Raw genomic sequence first — 24,130 nt, 5'->3', positions numbered from 1 at the left:
ACCTCAGCGTTCCAGGTCAACACTTTATCCACGGTGCCACCACAGGTTAGGCAAGTTACCCATCTTATTAAGGCCTATACCAAAAGTAATTATTTTAGCTCAAGCATGTAAAATGAGTCCTAAGATTAGATAGTTTACAGAAAAGAATAACACAGGAACAAGCAGTTGTAAGAACTAGCAAATTAATAACTCTATTTCTTGCCAGAAGTTTGAGTCAGACACAACAGACAAAACAGTAGAAGAGGTTGAGGTGGCTCAAGTAAAAGGGAGGCCCCATGTTGGGTACCAAAATTATTACCAGACTGAAGGCGTCATTTGCCTGCATGCATCAAAGCCCAATAAGACATGAACAGGAATTTGCAGCCAAGAAAGTAAGAATGTATTAAGGAGACGGCTCCACGCCTAGAGTCACAGGAGCTCCTGCTCAATGACCTGGGTCCCCCATGGCTTTCAGGGAAAAAATTATTAATCGTGAGTTGGAATCATGGGGTCTTCTGATTGGTTTGTGCTAGGGTAGGGAGTAATTGATCATTGCATTTGGTCCTGATGTCAGCCATGGAGTTGTTCTGTCCAATTTTGCAAGGATTTGTTTTTTGGGATCATTCCACGTTCTGGGGTCTGGAGCTAAAACAGAACTGAGGCCAAGATACTATGTTTAGTTTGATTGAAAACTCTGTCTCAACAGTCAACTGACCCAGGACCTTGTTTCTAAGACTCCTGGATGTTGACCAGAACCTCATCGTCCTGGAGGCTTAATGATTAAGCAAGGGAGAGGGAGGTGGGTAAGTCAGGGTGCTGGGGAGGCCAGTTTGAGTCAAAGAAAAAAGGAACAAATGGCCATATTACAGAAAATAAGATTTTTGCTTTCTGCATAGTTATGCAGAGATGGACAAGTTCACAGAAAAAGGGACACTCAAAAAAAAAAAAAAAAAGAAAAGAAAAGAAAAAGAAAAAGGGACACTCATCCTAATGTCACTCAAGTCTTGCAATACAAAACGATGTGGCTGGCCCAGTTTTATTAGGTATGCAGCTCCCTAGTTCTTTGTCTCCCCTTTCAACTTCGTTAAGGTCAGACGCACCATCTCATTCCTCTGACTCGAGCTAACCTGATGCAGGTTGTCATATCTACTTGGTCTTTTAAGGTTCCCTTGCTTCCCCCCAAAAGCTAATAATATAGAGAAGTAAGTCAGACAAAAGTAGTTTCCAAAATTTCTTTTTCTGTTTCTTTATGTGTAAAATGGAAGTCAGACTAATGAGGGCTGATAGTCACTGGTAAAACCATACCAGCTGTTAAGTTATTGAAACTTCCTTGTCAGTAAGTAAAAGGAAACTGCCTCAAGCTTCTAGCTGGCTCTAGACATTATCCAGCTTTCCCACAACCTTACACCAGCATGGCTGAGTGCTCTGCCCTACTAGTCATTAAATATTTTTAACATTGCTCTTCATAATTATTACCTCTTGAGACTGTCTTGAGGCCTAACAAGGGTCCAGTTAAAAGAAGCTAATGACACTTGACCCTTACCAGCTCCTTTGGACCCTCCTAGACATGGGTCTTTAACTTTTGTTTTTTTGTTTTTTTTGTAGATTTGGGATCAAGTTATAGTTCTACTATTCAGCTTTCATAGTATCTGGCCCTGATCTGACCTTCAAAGATTTTTCCTTAGTTACTCAAGCAATTTTCTCTTCCCTGTTCAGTTTAAAACTAGCTGTTTCTACTGTTGTAAGATTTTCTAAAATAACAGCTTATTAAGATATATTCATATACTGTACCATAAAATTCACTCTTAAAGTATACAATTCTGTATTTTTTTAGTATATTCACAGAGTTTTGCAACCATCACCACTAATTCCTGAACATTTTCATCACCCCCCAAAAGAAACCCCACGTCCAGTAGCAGTCATTCCTCATTCCTTTTCCTCCCAGGCCCTGGTAACCACTAATCTACTTTCTCTCTATATCGGCTTGCCTATACTGGACATCTCATATAAGAGGATTCATTCAATACATGGCCTTTTGTGTCTGTCTTCTTAGAGTAATGCTTTCAAGTTCAATGATGCTGTAGCATGTATCTGTACTCCATTCCTTTTTATTGCTGAATAGGATTCCATTTTATTTATTTTTATTTTTAAAATATGGAGCACACATAGCCTGACCTGTGGTGGCGCAGTGGATAAAACGTCGACCTGGAAGGCTGAGGTCACTGGTTCAGAACCCCGGGCTTGCCTGTGTCAAGGCACATATGGGAGTTGATGCTTCCTGCTCCTCCCCCTTCTCTCTCTCTCTGTCTCTTCCTATCTCTCTCAAAATGAGTAAGTTTAAAAAATTAAAAAATAAAATAAAATATGGAGTACTGCCTGATCAGGCGGTGGCACAGTGGATAGAGCATTAGACTGGGGCACAGAGAACCCAGGTTTGAAACCCCGAGGTCGCCAGCTTGAGCACAGGCTCATCCAGCTTGAGTGTGGACTCATCTGGCTTGAGTGTGGGCTCACTAGCTTGAGCACTGGGTCGCTGGCTTGAGTTTGGGATTACAGACATGACCCCATGGTGGCTGGCTTGAAGCCCAAAGTCACTGGCTTGAGCAAGGGGTCACTCGCTCTGCTGTATTCCCCTTAGCCCCCACCCCATCAAGGTACATATAAGAAAGCAATCAATGAACAACTAAGGAGCTGCAATGAGGTGTTGATGCTTCTCATCTCTCTCCCTTCCTGTCTCTATTTCTCCCTCTCTCTCTCTGTCACAAAACAAAAATAAAAAAATGGAGCACTTTATGAATTAGTGGGTCATCCTTGGGCAGGGGCCATGCTAATCTTTTCTGTATTGGTCCAATTTTAGTTCATGTGCTGCCTAAGCCAGCACAAGATTCCATTTTAAGGCCCCCTCCCTAACCAGAGCTCTTCCAGGTAAAGGGAGGAGCAGAAATTTCTCTTGAGCCTGAAGCTAAAATGGCTGTCAGCTCAACAATCTGTATACCACTGAAGCATATCTTTGGGTACTCATTCTGAATCCCCACACTAGTTAATTTGAAATCTGTTCTTAATTTGGCTCAGAAAAACTTGAATTGAGGATTAGTGCTCACATGATATGGTCACATAAGAATGTCCACACCTGCGGAGAATTTTTATTAGCTTTTGTGCCTGACAACAAATGCCAGGGAGTAATCAGAATAACAGGTTTTTTAAAATGCACTTAATTAAGGAGGGAACTAAGGAAGTTTACTTGGACATGGGAGGGAGGAAGCAATGCAGGGATTAGGGTAGTTTACTAGATTACAGTGCTCTCTGAAATGGCTACTGCTTATTTCTTTTTTGTATTCTATTAAGTGAGAGGCGGGAGGCAGAGAGACAGACTCTTGCATGCACCCCAATTGGGGATCCACCCGCAAGCCCCCTACCCTGGTGCTGCTCTGCCCATTTGGAACCGCTGCTCCATTGCTTAGCAAGGGCATTGTTTTAGCGCCTGAGGCAAGGCTATGGAGCCATACTCAGGGTTCCCAGGCCCTTAGAGCCACAGCTGCGGGAAAGGGGGAGGGGGCAGAGGGGGAGAGAGAGAGGGAAAAGGGGGTGGGGGTGGAGAAGCAACTGGCCAGGGCCTGGGTACTGCTTATTTCAAAGCTGTGTTAAACCTAGATGCACAGGAACAAGGGCCAGGACTTGCTTAAGGCAAATATAGCCTTTTGCTAAAAAGTTGTATGCTTGGGATGTGACTAGGCAACCTGACGCTCCCAGTTAGGAATTTTTGGTCAAATCATCCTGTGAAGTTCCTTTCCCCTTTTTTCCTCCATAATATTAATAATTTCTTCTCAAGAAGGTCGGCTGAGCTAACACAAGGCCTATTTCCCTCGCAGGTGATGTTTCCTTGCTGCCACCTCTGTCCGCTCTCCCTCACCAGGCTTCTCCTCCCACCTGGGGCGGGAGCCTAATCCCTAGGTCACAGGGCCTCCCAAACCAGCCAGGGACCCGGCTCCTGCTCTCAAGAGGGGTAAGAGAAGAAACAAAGAGCCGGCCTGGAACCAGCCCTCCACGTGAGCGCAGGACCGGCCATCCCGCTTCCAGACAGGAGTGGTTAGCGATGCCCAAGCAGCAGCCAGACCGGGGCTGGAGGGTGGGGGCCCTGCCCGGACTCAAGATGGCGGCCGCGGTGGGCGTGGCTAGTTGCTCCCAGGCCGGGAGGAGCAGTGTGATCATGGCGGCCGCTGAGGAGTGGAGTTCGGGGGATGGGGAAGAGGAGGTAGAGGAGGTAGAGGAGGCAGTGAGTGCTACAGCGGAGGTCTGCGCGAGGGGCGGTGGCGGTGGCGGTGGCGGTGGCGGTGGCGGTGAACGCCGCGCGGGCTGTCTGCGGGGAAGGGAGTCGGGATGCGTTGGGCGGCTCCGAGGCCCCCCAGGCGCCTTGCTGCTTCTTGCCCTAGGGGTGCGGAGGAAGGAGGGGGTCGCCGCGGACAAGAAGGGAGCTGGCCTCAGCCCTCCTTGCCGCACTGTCATCAGAATGGGGAAGTAGAGGAAGTTGCCTTCGGTAACGTCGCTTGCTTCCTCTCTTTGAAAGCAGGACCTCGTTCTCACAGAGGTGGAAACGTTGCAATGGGGATTTGGGGGTGCAGTGAGGGGTTGGGGGATTCTCTTGTTAACCGCCTTTTCCCGCACACCACTCGTGTGCTTCTTTCTTCCACCAGGAGCAGTTGGTTTTGGTGGAATTGTCAGGAATTATTGATTCAGACTTTCTCTCTAAATGTGAAAATAAATGCAAGATTTTGGTGAGTCTTCTGGAATTGGGGTATGGGTATAGATTTTCTTAAATTCAGAACAAAATTGAATGGTGAGCTACCTATTCCCAAAGATTGATGATATATTAATTCCACATTACAAAAGCCGTGAACTCTGAAAACAATCACAGATGCACAGGGGAACTGTGGGAGCAGATGGGAGCAAATGCCTAACTGCTTCAGTGTCTGAATGTGTGGCTAGAGAGAGTTACAGATTTGGAGGAGGTGGCATTTTGATATGGAACGATATAATTTGAAAAAAAATACATTGTTTTAGATCAGGGTCCCCAAACTTTTTACACAGGGGGCCAGTTCACTGTCCCTCAGACCATTGGAGGGCCGGACTATAAAAAAAACTATGAACAAATTCCTATGCACACTGCACATATCTTATTTTAAAGTAAAAAAACAAAACGGGAACAAATACAATATTTAAAATAAAGAACAAGTTAATTTAAATCAACAAACTGACCAGTATTTCAATGGGAACTATGCTCCTCTCACTGACCACCAATGAAAGAGGTGCCCCTTCCAGAAGTTGGGGGGGGTACGGATAAATGGCCTCAGGGGCCTGCATGTGGCCCGCGGGCCCGTAGTTTGGGGACCCCTGTTTTAGATAGTGAGGTGGGAGAGAATATAATCAGACATGCGCATACAGGTTAAATGTGGGGAAAGGAGACAAGGTACCTACTAAGAAAAGACTTCAAAGACCTCACGCTCTGTTCTCTTGAGCTGTGGTTACTAGCTATCATCTGTTTAATCACTTCGCTTTAAAATCTTTGAGCTGTTGACAAAACTTACTCTATTCTTACTTTAACTTGAAGAGCATGTTGACTGAAATAGACCTATCTACTTGGGTATGAATCAAATAGTCTTCTGGTTGTAGCTGCTGTGATCAGAGCAGTTTTAGCTTATCCTGTACTGACAGGACAAGAAAGGAAGCTCCCGGGTTTCCCAGTTTGGGTTGCAAGGTTACAGGTGGAAGGCTTTATCTTTCTTTTTTTTGAAAATTGAGATGTAATTGACATATAACATTATATTTGTTTCAGGGGTATGACATAATGATTCAATATTTGTATATATTGTGAAATGATCACCCCAATAAGCCTAGTTAACATCTGTCACCACACTTTGTTCGTTATGCATACACTTTACCTTTTTGTGTGATAAGAACTTTTAAGATTTATTCTCTTAGCAAGTTTTAAATATACAGCAAAGTATTATTAACTGTAGTTACCAGGCTGCACATTACATCCCCAGGTACTTATTTTATAATTGGAAATTTGTATCTTTTGACTACCTTCACCCATTTTATCCACCCCTAAGGCTTTAGCTAATGATGATTTTTACGATCCTATATTCTGATGTAGGGAATTGACACTGAGAGACCCATTCTGCAATTAGACAACTATGTCTTTGCTGGAGAGTATGAAGGTAAGAAGAGGTCAGATGAAACTTTGTTGTTGTTTTGAAACTCCTTTTTAACGTTATTTCAGAGAAAGTAGTTCGTTATTTCTCAACAAGTTGTCTTTAAATTTTCCTGTAGACACTCTTGGGACCTGTGTTATATTTGAAGAAAATGTTGAATATGGTAAGTATCTGTTATGGTAGCTGTTTTTACTCTGAAGTATTTCAAACATACTTATGTACAGTGAATATTAAAATTAAACAGTTCATGTACTCATTGACTAGCTGTATCAAATCCTACTATTTTGCCAGGTCCAGATACATTGAAGCCCCTTGTATACTGCTATCAAAACTTATTCTCTTTCTTCTGTCTTCAGACATAATCATTTACCTGGAATTGTTATTTTTTTTCTATACCGGTGTTTATATTGCATATATATGCACAAAAAATATATGTAATTGACATATAACATTATATTAGTTTCAGGGGTATGACATAATGATTCAATATTTGTATATGTTGTGAAATATACAAAAAAATAAATAAGATTTTTTGTATATTTTCAAACTTTATAGACATTATAGCATATTATGCATATCATTTTATAATCTTTTTAATTAGAGATATGTTTTAAGGTTTATACATACTGATATATATATAATTCTTGTTTTCCCTGTTTCTTTTTTTTTAATTTATGATTTTAATTTGTGTTTACATAGATTCAAGTGTCCCACTGAATATATCTTCCCCCACCCCCTTATTCCCCTTGGCCCCCACTTATCCTCCCCCCAATGCCTTACCCCCTTCCCTTCCCTGTTTCTTAGTATTCCATTTGTGAGTATAGCACAATTTATCCCCCAGTTAATAGACATGTTGGTTGCTTCCATTTCACCAGTAATTATTAATAACTACTAAAACTTATTTAATGCCTTCTATATATCAGACACCATTTTATTTAAAAAAATTTTATTTTATTGATTTTAGAGAGAGAGAGATGAGGGAAAAGAGGTAAATATTGATTTGTTGTTCCACTTATTTATGCATTCATTGGTTGATTTTTTTTTTCCAAGAGAGACAGGGAGAGAGATGAGAAGCATCAACTCATGAAGTTGCATCACTTTAGTTGTTCATTGATTGCTTCTCATATGTGCCTTGACCAGGGGTCTCCAGCTGAGTCAGTGACCCTTTGCTTAAGCCAGCAACCTGGGGCTCAAGCTAGCAACCTTAGGTTCAAGCCAGCGACCTTTCGGTTCAAGCAAGTGACCATGGGATCAAATTTATGATCCCATGCTCAAGCTGGTGAGCCTGTGCTCAAGTCGAATGAACATATTCTCAAGCCTGAGACCTTGGAGCCTCAAACCTGGGACCTCAGCATCCCAGGTCAATGCTCTATCCACTGTGCCACTGCTGGTCAGGCAGTTGATTCTTTCAAAAATAATTTTTTAAATTGATTTTAAAGAGAATATATCCTGCCTGACCTGTGGTGGCGCAGTGGATAAAGCGTCGACCTGGAAATGCTGAGGTCGCCGGTTCGAAACCCTGGGCTTGCCTGGTCAAGGCACATATGGGAGTTGATGCTTCTAGCTCCTCCCCCGTCTCTCTCCTCTCTTCCTCTCTCTCTCTCTCTCTCTCTCCCCTCTCTAAAATGAATTAATAAAATTAAAAAAAAAATTTTTTTTAAAAAAAGAGAATATATCCTGGTGATATATTTAGCCTCTGTCATTTCTCTGTACTTGAGACAAGAGGGATGAGATAAATCTTGAACTTATTTCACTTATCTAGACAGGAAGTAGTTTAGTCTAACTCCTTATATTGAAATTGTTGAGACTTAACATGATTATTTTATTTTGCATTATATTTTATTATATTGCATTAAGCAGTATAACAGTTGAGTTCATTTTATGTTCTAGTGGATGCAGAAGGCAGCAATAAAACAGTGCTAAACTATAAATACCATACAACGAAGAAGCTCAGCATGACCAGAACTCTTCTGACAGAAAAGAAGGAAGGAGAAGAAAACATAGGTTAGTTCACGTAGGTCTCTGAAAATCGGTGATTGAATAATTCTGGCTTTGACAGTGACACATTGCTACCATGACATTTTTTGCACTTTGTTGTAATATCTATATGTAATATGTTAAATATATTATTGAGGGTGCTCCATGAAAAGTACCAAACAGATTTAAAATTCAGTTGAACTCTACTGTAGCAGAGGGCACTGTGGACATGGAAGAAATCTCTATCTGTTTTGCATTAGAAATAGTTATTGGGACTTTGTCAAGAAACTTGACATGATTTCCAACTCCTAGGGGATTCAGCAGGCTTTTTTATTTTTTAACTGAAGTTATTCGTAAGCGAAGATATGATAATAGTTCTAAATTCCCAAGGTGTAATCTCAAGCATCTCCTAGAAACTTTTGGCAGCTGCAGCATTCTTCCCCAAGAAGCTTATGGCTGGAAAAAGCTGGGTTTGATATGTGAGGGAGGGACTCTAGGACCACAGTTTTTATTCCTGAGTGTAGTTCTTAATTAGCATTCATTTAGTCTTCTTGTAGTTGCTGATTGTCCCAGACCAGACTTTAGACCAGTTTTTGCACCCATAGCAGGCATGTATTTGTAGAGATGAACCAATCACTGATGGTTTAAAAGCTCATTGCTGCTCTGGCCAGCTGACTCAGTGGTAGAGTGTCGGCCTGGCGTGTGGAAGTCCCGGGTTTGATTCCCAGCCAGGGCACACAGGAGTGGCTCCCATCTGCTTCTCCACTCTTCCCCCTCTCCTTCCTCTCTTTCTCTTCCCCTCCTGCAGCCAAGGCTCCACTGGAGCAAAGTTGGCTCGGGAACTGAGGACAGCTCCATGACCTCGGACTCAGGCACTAGAATGGCTCCAGTACAAGGGAGCAACACCCCAGATGGGCAGAGCTTGCTGGGATGTTCCCAGTTGGGCACATGCGGGAGTCCGTCTCTCTGCTTCCCACTTCTCACTTCAGAAAAATAAAAAAAATTTAAAAAAAAGCTCATTGCTCAAAGACATATTTGAAACTCTTGTATATTTACTTCAGAGATGAATATTCACAGGTTGATAGATTTAATGTATTTTAAGGAATAAACATTTGAATGTATATTAATCATGCAGAAATGAATTATACCAACTGCACATAATTACATAACAAATCTTTGTTCCTGTCATGTATATGCCCAAACAATCCCCTTTTTTAGGACTTGGAAAATAACAGGAAGAAGGAGGTACTTGAAGTTCTAGAATGAACTTGAAAAGGAGACACACATCAGATAAGCTTAGCTAGCATTTATATACTCTTACTAAAGGAAATTATAGAAATTCCTCTCCTGTAGTCTTTTTTATTTATTTATTTATTTTTTTTTTATTTTTTTATTTTTTTGTATTTTTCTGAAGCTGGAAACGGGGAGAGACAGTTAGACAGACTCCCGCAGGCGCCCGACCGGGATCCACCTGGCACGCCCACCAGGGGCCACGCTCTGCCCACCAGGGGGCGATGCTCTGCCCCTCTGGGGCTTCGCTCTGCTGAGACCAGAGCCACTCTAGCGCCCGGGGCAGAAGCCAAGGAGCCATCCCCAGCGCCCGGGCCATCCTTGCTCCAATGGAGCCTTGGCTGCGGGAGGGGAAGAGAGAGACAGAGAGGAAGGAGGGGGGGGTGGAGAAGCAAATGGGCGCTTCTCCTATGTGCCCTGGCTGGGAATCGAACCCAGGTCCCCCGCACACCAGGCCGACGCTCTACTGCTGAGCCAACCGGCTAGGGCCTTATTTATTTTTTATTTTTCAGAGAGAGAGGGATAGACAGGGACAGACAGACAGGAACGGAGAGAGGTGAGAAGCATCAATCATTAGTTTTTCATTGCACGTTGTTCATTGATTGCTTTCTCATATGTGCCTTGACTGTGGGCCTTCAGCAGACCGAGTAACCCCTTGCTGGAGCCAGCAACCTTGGGTTCAAGCTGGTGAGCTTTTTTTTTTTTTTCTCAAACCGGACGAGCCTGCGCTCAATCTGGCAACCTCAGGGTCTTGAACCTGGGTCCTCTGCATCCCAGTCCAATGCTCTATCCACTGTGCCACCGCCTGGTCAGGCTCTCCTGTAGTCTTTAATAGTCTGATAGGTCTTTGTGAAGATTTGGATGTCTTGTTTAATCAAATAAATTAGTAACCAATTATTCAAGGCTGTATTAGTTATCTATTGCTGCATAAGAAATAACCTATGAACTTAATGCCTTAAAAAAACCAAAAAAATTCCCACTATCTTACAACAGTCTCTGTGTATCCAGATTTTAGGGGTAGGTTAGCTAGGCTTGGGGCTCCTTATGAGTTTGCAGTCAGTATGTTGGCTGGGCTGCAGTCATCTGCCTTGATAAGTCTGAAGGATCTAAGTATCAGAGCTCTCTCACATGGCTGGCAAGTTTGTGCTGGCTGTTAGCATGAGGCCTCAGTTTCTTGCCTCCCCATAGTACTGGTTGAGTGCTCTCCTGAAACGGCAGCTGGCTTTTCCCAGATCAGATGATCCATGAGAACAAGCTTTTTTATGAATAAGCCTTAGAAGTCATTCTGTCATTTCTGCAGTATCCTGTTTATTGTGGGAGGGGATTGCACAGGGGCTTGAATGCCAGTAAGGTGAGGATCATTGGGGAATCATCTGGACACTATCACATAAGGTGATATGATGGAGACAGAACAGGATATGAGATGTGGTCCTTACCTTCCAGGAACTTGCACTCTTAAAGTAAATCACACTGAAACACGTGGCTGAAGGTGACAGTACCCATTTCATTCAATTTATTTTAAGTATCTGTTAAGGTGACAAGTATTATGCTAAATAAGGGTAAAGAATAGCATCAAGATTTTGAACCTGGTGACTGACAGAATAGTGCTCTTGCAGGAAAAAATATGGAAGTCAGTAGTTAATGCTAAACTGGCGAGAAAAGGACTATCAGTTTCTCATGGAGATTTTCTAGGAATAACGAGAAGATATGGGATCAGCAATTAGGAAGTTTCAACACACAGCTGCAGAAGAGTTAGTTTATGATGAGGAATAGGAGCAGATGGAAGTGTGAATAGGGTGGTGAGATAGGTTGGGGTATCTTAGTATCTAATGGAATTTTGAGGATGAGCTTAAACCGCTTGGGCTTGCTATAAAAATTAATGAGGATCAATTGAAAATATTTGCCTGAAAGGGTGATAATAAAAGAAAATATTATTAGCATTATTGGAGCAATTAATTTTTTTTTTTTTTAGTTGAGAGGAAGGGAGATAGTGAGGCCAACTCCTGCATGTGCCCTTATCGGGATCCACTCAGCAACCCCATCTAGGGGGCCAATGCTCGAGTTCCAAGCTATTTTTAGTGCCTGAGGCCGAAGCACTTTGATCAATTGAGCTATCCTCAGCGCCGGGGGCCACACTTGAACCAATTGAGCCACTGGCTATGGGAGGGCAAGAAGGAGAGAAGGGGGAGAGAAGTAGATGGTTGCTTCTCCCGTGTGCCCAGTTCAGGAATTGAACCTGGGATTTCCATACACTGGCTGATGTTCTATCTACTGAGCCACTGGCTAGGAGCAATTATTGATATAGAGTAATGTATGTGTGTGTTTTTGTTTTTTTGTTGTTTTTGTTTTTGTTTTTGTTTTTAGCAAGAAGAGAGAGACAGGAAGGGAGAGAGATGAAAAGCATGAACTCATAGTGTTATATCTGGACAGCAAGGAAACAAACATTTTGCCACACAATTAAGTAGCCAAATTAAGGAGTCTTTAATTTAATTTCTGGCAATGGCATGGTTAGTCTAGTTACCAAATCATGTAGCCCTGAACAAACTCAGGGGTTTGTTTTCAAAGGCAAAAGGAAGTGGGGGGGGGGGTGAATACCTAGCCAATGCAGTTTTACAGAAGCAAAACAGGCTTTTGGTTATCATTGGAACAATCTAGGGAGAGAGTGTTCAGCGAAGTATTTTACAAAAAGCAAAAGAATGTGCTGGGTTATCTTGGCCTTTTACAGAGGTTGTTAAGGCAGCATCCTGAGGGCTTTCCGGAATCTAGACATCAGGGAACATTTATGGCCTTTACACAACTCTTTTCATGTACTCATCTGCAAATCTTGCAAAACTCATTCTATGGTCAGGGATATGGTGTTTCTACATTTCATTCCCTACTGCTTTTACTTAATTTTTAATCAAATCCTTGATTCAGTTTCATCACTATTGTCTTGGATAATTGATATTGCCCTCTGATTGCCATTAATTTCATAGAGTTTATACTTCTTGAACAAACCTTGTTATAAAATTGATCAAACATGGTTCTAATATTAGACAAGACAATATTAAAGTAAGAGGACCAGTTGCCGCAGACAATAGGGTTGTTAGCCAGGGTGACTACTTAAACATTCTCTGAAACCAGTTTTCTGACCAAATTCTTTTCTTCTTTTTTTCTATGTTTTTCCTGACCACAGATAAACTTTCCTTAATTATTTTAGAATTATTAGCATAGAAGCAACAAATTTTTCCTAATGTTGCACATAAGCCACCCTGTTGGAGGAACAGTGGATCTAAACCTTTTCTATTTTGTAAAACTATTTTCTCTATACAAATAAACTTGAGTAAACTTGAGGCATGGCATATACTAGAATATACAATAGAAGCTTATTCTGTTCTCTAAACCTGTATTTTTTTTTCTCTTTGTACAAACTTTCTATAACCGTGATGGCGAATGTTTTTATACAAATCGCCCACTTTTGCAGTGCTGGTCAACCTGGTCCCTCCCACCCACTAGCGGGGGTTCCATAGCGGAACAACCAAATGGCACCGCGATTGGCCCACCATGAAAGCTGGAACACCCACTAGTGGGCAGGAGGGACCAGGTTGACCAGCACTGCAAAAGTGGGCGGTTTTTATAAAAAGGTTCACCATCAAGGTCCTACAACCCGCACAAACCTTCTGCAACTTATATAACCCTCAACTTTCATGAACTTTCTTATCTATTCAGAAATAACTAGCTTTCATAATAACTTACTTTATCCTTTTTTTTTTTCAAAAGTATCTCTATACCTTATACAGTGGTACCTTGAGATACAAATATATCATAATTCGTTCTGTAACCAAGCTCATAAGTCAGTCATCTCGTATATTAAACTGCCAATACTGGACCTGTGCGCCAATGCGCCAACTAACGGCAGCTTCCTGAATCACGACTCGTATCTCGGAATTTTACTTGGATCTCAAACAAAAATATGGACCAAGTCGCAGCTTGTATCTTAAAAAATTCGTATGGTACCATTATCTCAAGGTACCACTGTACCTTTTATTATTAAAACTATACAATTCCTTTCTAATTAATTAGAACTCTTAATTTCTAAAAACCTTAACCTTAATAACAACCAAGCTAGCAACAAGCAATTCTTTTTCAAAATATACTTCCTGGCCTGACCTGTGGTGGCGCAGTGGATAAAGCGTCAACCTGGAAACGCTGAGGTTGCCGGTTCAAAACCCTGGGCTTGCCTGGTCAAGGCACATATGGGAGTTGATGCTTCCTGCTCCTCTCCCCTTCTCTCTCTCTCTCTCTCCCTCCCCTCTCTATAATGAATAAGTAAAATCTAAAACAAAAAAAAAAACACCCCAAAATATATTTCCTTTTGGAGGTGTCCTTCCCCTAAGTAGCCTATTGGACACATGACTAATATTTACAGGTTACTCTACAGGGTTAGCTATGAGCATACATATATTTTTCATTCACCTGTAGCTTCTCTCCCAGCAAAGGGATCTACACCCTTTTCTGTATGACTCATAGCAGCACATGTATTAAACCTTAAGATGACTTGTTCTGGCTTTTCTTTGACCTTAGTTTCCCTCCCTTCCCAAAGTTCAATTATAAGGACTCCCACAATGAGGTTCCTCAGGCTTCTTCCATACATAGAACAGCTAGCCTCTGGTTTGTGGCTGGAGCAAGGTATGTCGTCCTTCTCAGGGTCAACTTACAGGGGTTGGTGGGATCCGTCTGCACCATCTACGAGGGGGACTCTAAGGAAGCATAGGGAGAAGGGGTGTTGCCCTGCCTAATACAATTTTATACAGGGTGAATTCTGCTTGGTAAGGGGTGCATTGTGTTTTCAAAATAACAAAGGGAAGGAGATTGACTCAGTGTTCACCCGTTTCTAAAATGAATTTAGTCAGGACTTCTTTCAGAGTTTGGTTCATTCTTTCTACTTGTTCCAAACTCTGAGGCCTGTAAGCACAATGTAATTTCCAATTAATATTGAGTGCCTTTCCTACTAGCTGTGAGATTTGGGATATAAATGCAGGCCTATTATCAAACCCAATATTAATGGGTAAGCCAAATCTGGGAATAATTTCATACAGCAATTTCTTTTTTTATTTTTTATTTTTTTGTATTTTTCTGAGTTTGGAAACGGTTGGAAACGGGTGGAAACGGGAGGCAGTCAGACTCTCGCATGCGCCTGACCAGAATCCATCCCGGCATGCCCACCAGGGGGCGATTCTCTGCCCATTTGGGGCATTGCTCTGTTGCAACCAGAGCCATTCTAGCGCCTGAGGCAGAGGCCACGGAGCCGTCCCCAGCACCTGGGCCAACTTTGCTCCAATGGAGCCTTGGCTGTGGGAGGGGATGAGAGTGACAGAGAGGAAGGAGAGGGGGAGGGGTGGTGAAGCAGATGGGCACTTCTCCTGTGTGCCCTGGCCGGGAATCGAACCCGGGACTCCCACACACCAGGCTGACGCTCTACCACTGAGCCAACCGGCCAGGGCCCATACAGCAATTTCTTAACAACTGTTATTGCAGTCTCATTTCTAGTAGGAAAAGCTTCTACCTATCTGAAAAGGTGTCAATAAAAACTAATAGATACTTATATCCCTGTGCCATGGCTTTACTTCAGTAAAATCTATTTCCAAGTGTTCTCCTGGGAAAGCTCCTCGTTTCCCTATTTCTTTCTTTTTTTTTTTTTTTCTAGCTTCTCTACTTTTCTTAGCATTTACTTGAGTACAGACTAAACACTTGGGACACTATGCTTTCTATAATAGATTCTAAGCCTGGCAAATATTAATTTTTCTTAAATAATTCTATTAGCTTAGTTTGGCCTAGATGAGTAGCTCAATGTAGCTGGCCGATAATCCTAGGGCTTCAGGCAGGGGTAGTCAACCTTTTCATACCTACCGCCCACTTTTGTATCTCTCTTAGTAGTAAAATTTTCTAACCGCCCACCGGTTCCACAGTAATGGTGATTTATAAAGTAGGGAAGTAACTTTATAAAATTTATAAAGCAGAGTTATAGCAAGTTAAAGCATATAATAATAATTACTTACCAAGTACTTTATGTTGGATTTTCGCTAAGTTTGGCAGAATAAATCTTTATAAAACAACTTACTATAGTTAAATCTATCTTTTTATTTATACTTTGGTTGCTCCGCTACCGCCCACCATGAAAGCTGGAATACCCACTAGTGGGCGGTAGGGACCAGGTTGACTACCACTGGCTTCAGGTAAGAAAGGTCTCTTATCTGGCAGTTCTAACTATCCTCCCTTACTTTTAGACATTCCTTTCTTGTCATTAAAATCTTCTGGTTGGTTATAAAAAGGAACCTCTGGCAACAAGGGTTCTGGTACAGTCACTAAAATTTTAAAGGCTCTACTGGTTTTAGGGCTACTTCTTTGGCTGCTTGATCAGCTGCCTGGTTTCCTCTTGCCTCTGGTGAGTTTCCTTCTGGTGTCCTGGGCAATGAACGAGGGCTGCAGTCTCTGGTAACCAAATGGCTTCTAGTAAGGCTAAAATTTCTTCTTTGTTTTTAATGTCCTTACCAGCAGATATTAGAAATCCTCTCTCTTTGTAGATTGCTGAATGAACTTGAACAGTAGCAAAAGCATACCTACTGTCAGTACAGATGTTGACCTTCTTTCCTTTGGCCCACCTTAATGCCTGGGTGAGAGCAATAAGTTCTGCCCGCTGAGCCAAGGTCCCATGGGGCAAGGTTTGGGCCTAGATGACCTTATCAAGAGTCACTACAGCTGCTCCCGCATGTCGAACCCCGTCCAAGACAAAACTGCTACTCTCTGTGAATAGCTGTTCTGTTACCCCAGCTAGGGGTGTATCAGTGAGGTCTGGCCTTGCATTTTGAACAGAGTCTAGTATAGGCGTGGCCAACAGTTTTTGCCCCCCGGCCAGATTAGAAAGAAAACTTTTCACGGGCGGATGAAATATAATTTTATTATGTAATTTGTTTATGAATATATGTGAGTGAAAAATAATTTTAATGTACAATATTATTTTAATAAAAATATATTTTAATAAAAATATAATTACATACTGTATAAATATCCAAACTATTGCAATCAATCAAAACAATATTTAATTAATAGAATGAGCTTGAAGGGGTTAGATTGCAAATAAAACAATTATTTCATTTTACAAACAGCCTGGACACGTTTTCAGTTATCAACTGCAGTTATTGTCTATGCTACAATGCCACTGATTCAGCACACTTGACCACAAAAATAATGAATTGTTTGACTTTGGATGCGCACTGGCAAAGTCCACCTAAAAGAATGTGGGTTTCACCTGACTGGGCAGTGGTGCAGTGGATAGAGCGTTGAACTGGGATGCAGAAGACCCAGGTTTGAGACCCCCAAGGTCGCTTGCTCGAGCAAGGAGTTACTCGGTCTACTGCAGCCCCACTGTCAAGGCACGTATGAGGAAGCAATCAATGAGCAACTAAGATGTCGCAACGAAAAACTAATGATTGATGCTTCTCATCTCTCTCTGTTCTTGTCTGTCTGTCCCTGTCTATCCCTCTCTCTGACTCTCTGTCACTGTAAAAAAAAAAATGTGGGTTTCACATCGCCACTAAATGTCAAACAGTTCTTATCAAGTACAGATGAGTACAAAAGTTATAAATCTTTATAATGGGATTTTTTTTAAAAATAAAGAAGTATTGGGAATCCATTCGACCAATTATTGGAAGTTAACTCTAGATTAGTCACGTGGAATTCTTTTCCACGTATCACTATCTTCTTAAATATCTCGATTTCCAATAATCAAAGATGCTTCCTCTTCTAAGTAGCTGAGATTTTATTTTTTTATTTTTTATTTTTTGTATTTTTCTGAAGCTGGAAACGGGGAGAGACAGTCAGACAGATTCCTGCATGCGCCCGACCGGGATCCACCCGGCACGCCCACCAGGGGCGATGCTCTGCCCACCAGGGGGCGATGCTCTGCCGCGACCAGAGCCACTCTAGCGCCTGGGGCAGAGGCCATGCCTGGTCTAGTACCTCAGAGCAATCATGCAAGGGGATGCTAGGATCCTCGTAAGGCATCAAGCTTGCTGAGTTGATGGCCTGCGTCAACAAACTTGATGCAAGGCTGATCAATGAGCAGAGCCTGATACTGTGTGATTCTAGCATTAGACATCCACCTTTCTGGGGTCCCCTTAAGCAGAGTCTCTACTGCATGGGAGGCTGTTAAGAACAGTCCTTGCCCCATAGTCAATTTATCTGCCTCTCTTACTAGTATGACAGTGGGCGCTATGGCTCTGAGACAGTTTGGCCATCCAGATGCAACAAGATCTAGTCTCTTGGAGAGGATGACAGGCCTGTTCTATGGCCCTAGTGTCTGGGTCAAGACCCCTTTCACGATTCCTTCGCTCTCATGAACAAAGAGCTGGAAAGGCTTTGTAATGTTGGGCAGAGCCAGGGCAGGAGCCTTAGTGAGGGCCTTTTTGAGGATTTCGAAAGCCTCTTGTTTTTATCTGTTCAGATTAATTCTTGGGTTCCTGCCATGCAGGAGTACAAAGGCTTGGCTATCTCTGCAAACCTAGGGATCCACAACCGGCAGTATCTATCTCCTCCGAGAAATTCTCGGAATTGTCTCTTGGTGGTGGGCATTGGGATCCAAAAGATAGCTTCTATAAGGCTGTAGGAGAGAGTATGCTTCTCGCCTCAGTGTGGTAGCCTAAATAGGTTACCTTGGAAGTGCAGAGTTGTGCCTTTTTAGCTGACACTCAGTACCCCAGAGTCTGCAGTGTTTTTAAAAGACTCTCAGCAGCTGTCTGGCAGCTTACCTCTGTTTCCACACCTAGAAGCAAATCATTTATGTACTGTAGCAGCGTGCATTCTCGATGCTCCTGGTGGAAGGCAAGGAGATCCTGATGTAGTGCCTCATCAAAGAGGGTCAGTGAATTCTTGAAACTCTGTAGTAATTTGGTCCTAAGATGCCTAGTTCTGGGTCAGTTTACTCGAAGGCAAAGATGGTCTGACTTACAGGGGCTAGGGGAATACTGAAGAAGAAAGCATTCTTTAAATCTAAGACTGTGTAAAATTTCAAGTCCAGTGACAACAGACTCAAGAGAGTGTAGGGGTTAGGCATAGTGGGGTGTATTGTTTCAACCTGCTTATTTACTTCCCATTATTCCTGGACTGGATGATAGTCTCTGGTGCCTGGCTTCTGAACAGGCAGTAAAGGGGTATTCCGTGGGGATTGACAAGGAACTAGAACAGAGGTTGGGAACCTATGGCTCATGAGCCAGATGTGGCTCTTTTGATGGTTGCATCTGGCTCGCAGACAAATCTTTAATAAAAAAAAATAATAACGTTAAAAATATAAAACATTCTCATGTATTACAATCCATTCATTTCCTACCGCTCATGTTCATGGTTGTGGGTGGTTGGAGCCAATCACAGCTGTCCTCTGGGACAACACCAAATTTTTATTGGATAATGCCTAACGTACACGGGTCATTGTATGGCTCTCATGGAATTACATTTTAAAATATGTGGCGTTCATGGCTCTCTCAGCCAAAAAGGTTCCTGACCCCTGAACTAGAATACTAGCTTCTAACAGTCTCTTAATATGGGGAATTATTCCCTTTTTAGCTTCCCCTTTTTTTTATCTTATAACTTGAAATTTATTTTTTTTTAATTTGGACCATCACATAACAGGTTCATGGAAAAGCAGTTATGAAAATGTTGGAAGAAAGAACCCAGTAGAATACAAGTGAGAGTGATGAACTAATAATCTTGTCACTTGACAAAGAAGTCCTACAAGGTTCTCAATAGTAGTCTGTGCTCATTTGGTCAGAGAATAAAGACCCTTGTTGAACTGTCATCTATTAGCTTCCCTTTATTTTTATTCTGGTGTTCTACAACAGCTACAACTACCTTAGTCATTTTCTCAGTTTTTTTCTTCTCTAAGGTGTCTCTATTATTATAAACTTTCTGAGCTGTCTCTAACAGTTGGGAAATTACCATCCCTGGGAAGCCTTCTAATTTTTGTAGCTGCCCACTAATATCGGAAGCTGACTGTGACAAAGGCTAAGTTGATTGCCATAGCATTTTCTGAAGCCTCTGGGTCTAGAGGTGTATAGACCCTGTTGGCTTTCTGCAGTCTAAGAAAGCCGAAGGAGTCTCCTGAAGGATTTTGAATAACTTCTGACACCTTAGACAAATCCATGGGTTTCTTAGCAGCTCCCCTGTTCCCAGCTAACAAAAACTGGTGAAAAATGTTCAAGGCTTCCCAGCGCACTGTGGTGTTAGGGTCCCATTTAGGCCGGGTAACCGGGAACACCTTCTCGAGGTGGTCTTGGTTATTCTCCTCAGACCCATTCATTCTTAACATAGCAGCTTTTCTCTCCTCAGTTTTGATTCTTCCCCTTTCTTCGGCAGTGAACAAGGTAACTAGAAGCTGCTGACAATCATCCCAAGTAGGGCGATGTGTGTACAATACAGATTCTAACAGTCCTGTTAGGACTTGAGGCTTCTCCAAGAAAGGATTCTGAGCCTTCCAAAATTACAAGTCACTAGAGGAGAAAGGGACATAAACAAGAAAAGGCTCTTCCCTTTCCCTTCCCTCTCCTGGTGGTGCTTCTCTCAACAGTAAGAGGGATTCTGCTTCCTTTTTCTTTTCTTGCCTCCTAGTCTGCCTTGACAGTGTCTCTGGGCTCCCTGAGGTGGGTGGAGCCGATGGAGAAGGAGGGGATGGAGAAGGTCATTCAGATTCCTCCTAACAGTCTGTGAGAGACAGGGACCTTTTTTCTTGATTTTGGGGCTGTTGCTAGATAAACATGATGACTGTCCCTGATTGCACAACCTTTCTCCAGGGAAGGGGGTTTTCTACCAGAGCCCTCCGCTGATCTATGTAGGGGAACTGGTCTGGTGGCCCTGGGGCTTAGCTATTGTATTCTATACAGCTCTGACATCTCTAGCATCTAATGAGCCCTGTGTTGGCTACCCTACCCTAAGGGAGGACTACTCTAATTCACAAAGAGTTTGAAGTCTCCCTTTGCTTAATTTTACACTGTAATTATTAGAAAATTCAATTTTGCAAATTTTAGATATACACTCAACAGGATTTTGACTCTTACTTTGCCTTTCCCCTATTGTTACAAACAATATTAGCACAAATGAGCTTCCTAAGATCACGAGAGGGATCAAGAACCGAGGTTTGTGCCAACTCTCTAAAATATCCCCCATTGGGTTAATCCCTGGAGAACCAAAGGACAGAAAGCTTTCAGACAAAGTTTGACATACAAGGGAAGGGCGTGTCCTGTGAGGAGCCACTCAGATGCCCGCCTGGCTATGTGCCTTGTGGGAACTTAGGCACCTCTTAGTGTTGGTGGGTCAGTACAAAGCTCTGACTTGGATCAGAGAGTGTCTGATACCACCCTAAGCCATATGATGATCGCCACGGAACCGCAGGTTGGGGCCCACTCGGACTTTGTGGTTGTTCACCATGGAGCCACAAACTGGAAACTCAGGTCCTGGTGCCAGAGCTCCTCATTCATACACCATTCACTAGAGGGTTTTCAGTGTAGAGACAGAATAACAATGCAAAAGCAAAGAACGAGATCTTGGCAAGAACAGATAGCACAAACAGACGTGTCCTGGGAAATCCGAGGCAGGACTTAACTCAGTCCCCACTGATGTCTTCCCTGAGAGCACACTTACTCTCCGCCAATGTTTTGGCCCTGGAGAGACCATTTTGTGAGTGTGATAGCGTCTGATCCTCGATCACAATAGGTGCAAGATGGCTAGCCACAAGCAAGTTACAAATTGAGCAAATTGCAGATTAGTTCTCACCTCTGGAGGCTTTCCTGATGACTCCAAATGGGTGTATGGCCATACTGATTGTCCGTGGCTGTTGGCCAGACAGACCAGCTGGGCCCTGGAACATCTCAGGTGGCACCTCCCCTGCTGGGTTTCCATTCCTGGCAGTTAGGCCAAGGAGTCCAGGTGCCCGTGTATGGCAAAACCAAATGTGTCCATAGAACACGATCTCGCTGGGGCCTCCAAAATGTTATATCTGGGCAGCAAGGAAACAAACATTTTGCCACACATTAAGTAGCCAAATTAAGGAGTCTTTAAATAGCGGCAACTGCATGGGAAGTATAGTTACCAAATCATATAGCCCCAAATGAACTCAGGGGTTTGCTTTTTTTTTTTTTTTTAATTTTTAATTTTTTTATTCTTTAAAACTTTTTTATTTATTCATTGTTAGAGAGGAGAGAGAGAGAGGGAGAGAGAGAGAGACAGAGAGGGAGAGAGAGGAGAGAGAGAGACAGAGAAGGGGGGGAGGAGCAGGAAGCATCAACTCCCATATGTGCCTTGACCAGGCAAGCCCAGGGTTTCGAACTGGCAACCTCAGCATTTTCATGGCCTCAGGGGTTTGCTTTTAAAGGCAAAAAGAAGTGAGGGGAGGGGGTTAGCACGAAGTCAAAGCAGTTTTACAGAAGTGAAACAGGCTTTCGGTTATCATTGGAACAATCTAGGGAGAGAGTGTTCAGTGAAGTATTTTACAAAAAGCAAAAGAGGTGGTTGGTTATCTTGGCCTTTTACAGAGGTTGCTAAGGCAGCATCCTGAGGGCTTTCCAGAATTTAGATATTAGGGAACATTTATGGCCTCTATAGAACTCTTTTCATTTACTCATCTGCAAATCTTGCAAAACTCATTCTATGGTCAGGGATATGGTGTTGCTGCATTTCAGTAGTTGCATCACTTTAGTTGTTTATTGATTTCTTCTCATATGTGCCTTGATGTGGGGGCTGAAACCAAGCTAGTGACCCCTTGTTCAAGCCAGCGACCTTGGGGTCAAGCTAGCAACCTTGGGCTTCAAACCAGCGACCTTTGGGCTCTAGCCAGTGACTGGCTCACTCTCAAGCTGAATGAGCCCACACTCAAGCCAGTGACGTCAGGATTATGAACCCGGGACCTCAGTATTCCAGGTCAATGCTCTATTCTTGGCACCACTACCTGGTCAGGCTAGGCGTTTATTGAGAGTTAAGGCTTTGACTGTGAGTGTGGAATGGAACAAACATTTTTTTCAAGTTTTGTGGGGTTGTTTTGGAGAGATGTTTTATTTCACTATTGGATATCCCAACTCAGAATTATATATAATGCTTATTTCATATGATAGAGTAGAATTGAATCATTCACAGAATTATGAAAACTAAGTGGGTATGGAGAAAATGATAGAGAAGCGACCGTTTTCTTTAAGGCATGAGATGTCAGTGAGAGCTCAAATTATCTCTCAGAATTAATTTGGAATTGAACTATGGGGAAAATCCTGGAATAGTAACTGAAGTAGATTACTTGTAGTGATTTTTTTTTTTTTTTTTCATTTTTCTGAAGCTGGAAACGGGGAGAGACAGTCAGACAGACTCCCGCATGCGCCCGACCGGGATCCACCCGGCACGCCCACCATGGGGCGACGCTCTGCCCACCAGGGGGCGATGCTCTGCCCATCCTGGGCGTCGCCATATTGCGACCAGAGCCACTCTAGCGCCTGGGGCAGAGGCCACAGAGCCATCCCCAGCGCCCGGGCCATCTTTGCTCCAATGGAGCCTTGGCTGCGGGAGGGGAAGAGAGAGACAGAGGGGAAAGTGCGGCGGAGGGGTGGAGAAGCAAATGGGCGCTTCTCCTGTGTGCCCTGGCCGGGAATCGAACCCGGGTCCTCCGCACGCTAGGCCGACGCTCTACCGCTGAGCCAACCGGCCAGGGCTACTTGTAGTGATTTTGATGATCCATACCCCATAAGCATAACAAGGTCTCCATGTAAGATGGAAATTATATGATTATTTATCAGTATTTATAGGCACCATGATCTTGATTTATGTTGGGGTTTTACTTTGACATATATTGATAGGATGAAAATTTAAAGAAAAATGTACTTAAGTAACTAAAATTCCTTTCTCATGTTTTTTTCCTGATTTGTCTTTCTACCCTTAATACCCCTCTCCCTCAATTAGGTGGTGTGGAATGGCTGCAAATCAAGGATAATAATTTTTCCTATAGACCCAATATGATTTGTAGCTTTCTACATGAAAATGAAGATGAAGAAGTTGTAGCTCCAGTCCCAGAGAAATCCTTGGAGTTGGAAGAGCAAGAGAGTCAAATGAAAGATAATTCAAACCTGGGTTATGAACAGGAGAAACCACCGCCCTTGGAAATAGAGGATTCTGGTCCTCTTATTGATATTCTTTCCTCTGATATAGAAAGTTCTGTTTTTATGGAAACTCAAGTTGCTTCCTTGGAAATCACTCCTAGATGAAGTGTTTTTCTTAATAGTCATAAACTTAAGTTTTTATATAAAAGAATTGACTGTAGCTTCCAGTTTACTGTTTTACTCTTTTTATTGGTTATACACATTTCCAATTATAGCTACAACTTAATATATCAGAATTATTAAGGACCAGATATAAATGGAATTTCTAAAAATATGGTTAAAATGACTATAGGGAACCTTCTCTGATAAGTTTTTTAAATTGAGGGTTTTTACTAAGGTAAGTGTATAAGCTTTCTATTGGAGCCATCAAAGATTACCACAAATTTAGTAGATTAAAACAACACAAATGTATTTTCTTAGAGTTTTGTAGGTCAGCAATCTTTTACCTGGGCTAAAATCAAAGTGTTGGCAGGACTTTGTTTTTTTCTAGAGTGGGAGGTAGGAATAGAGATG

General features: G+C 42.6%; 1 protein-coding gene and 1 non-coding gene across 4 annotated transcripts; one reads left to right on the top strand and one right to left on the bottom strand.

The window, feature by feature from the left end:
• Positions 1-2,753: 2,753 nt before the first annotated feature.
• On the bottom strand, positions 2,754-2,860 carry LOC136401933 (U6 spliceosomal RNA). Its single transcript, XR_010750856.1, has one exon. It is a non-coding gene; the product is annotated as a U6 spliceosomal RNA (small nuclear RNA).
• Positions 2,861-4,129: 1,269 nt separating this feature from the next.
• GTF3C6 (general transcription factor IIIC subunit 6) lies at positions 4,130-23,777 on the top strand. Of its 3 annotated transcripts, none has more exons than XM_066371816.1 (6): positions 4,130-4,231; positions 4,671-4,751; positions 6,131-6,194; positions 6,307-6,351; positions 8,079-8,192; positions 23,421-23,777. In XM_066371816.1, exons 1-6 carry the CDS (start codon positions 4,130-4,132, stop codon positions 23,720-23,722), a joined length of 708 nt encoding a protein of 235 aa, XP_066227913.1. In that variant the 3' UTR covers positions 23,723-23,777. The 3 variants fall into 3 exon arrangements, with proteins under 3 accessions (XP_066227913.1, XP_066227912.1, XP_066227911.1); XM_066371815.1 differs by having other exon boundaries at positions 4,130-4,240; XM_066371814.1 differs by having other exon boundaries at positions 4,130-4,252.
• The last annotated feature ends 353 nt before the right edge of the window (positions 23,778-24,130 follow it).

This window comes from Saccopteryx leptura, chromosome 3 (genome assembly GCF_036850995.1).
Source record: "Saccopteryx leptura isolate mSacLep1 chromosome 3, mSacLep1_pri_phased_curated, whole genome shotgun sequence".
Lineage (NCBI taxonomy): Eukaryota > Metazoa > Chordata > Mammalia > Chiroptera > Emballonuridae > Saccopteryx > Saccopteryx leptura.
This window is presented reverse-complemented; position numbering and strand designations above follow the sequence as displayed.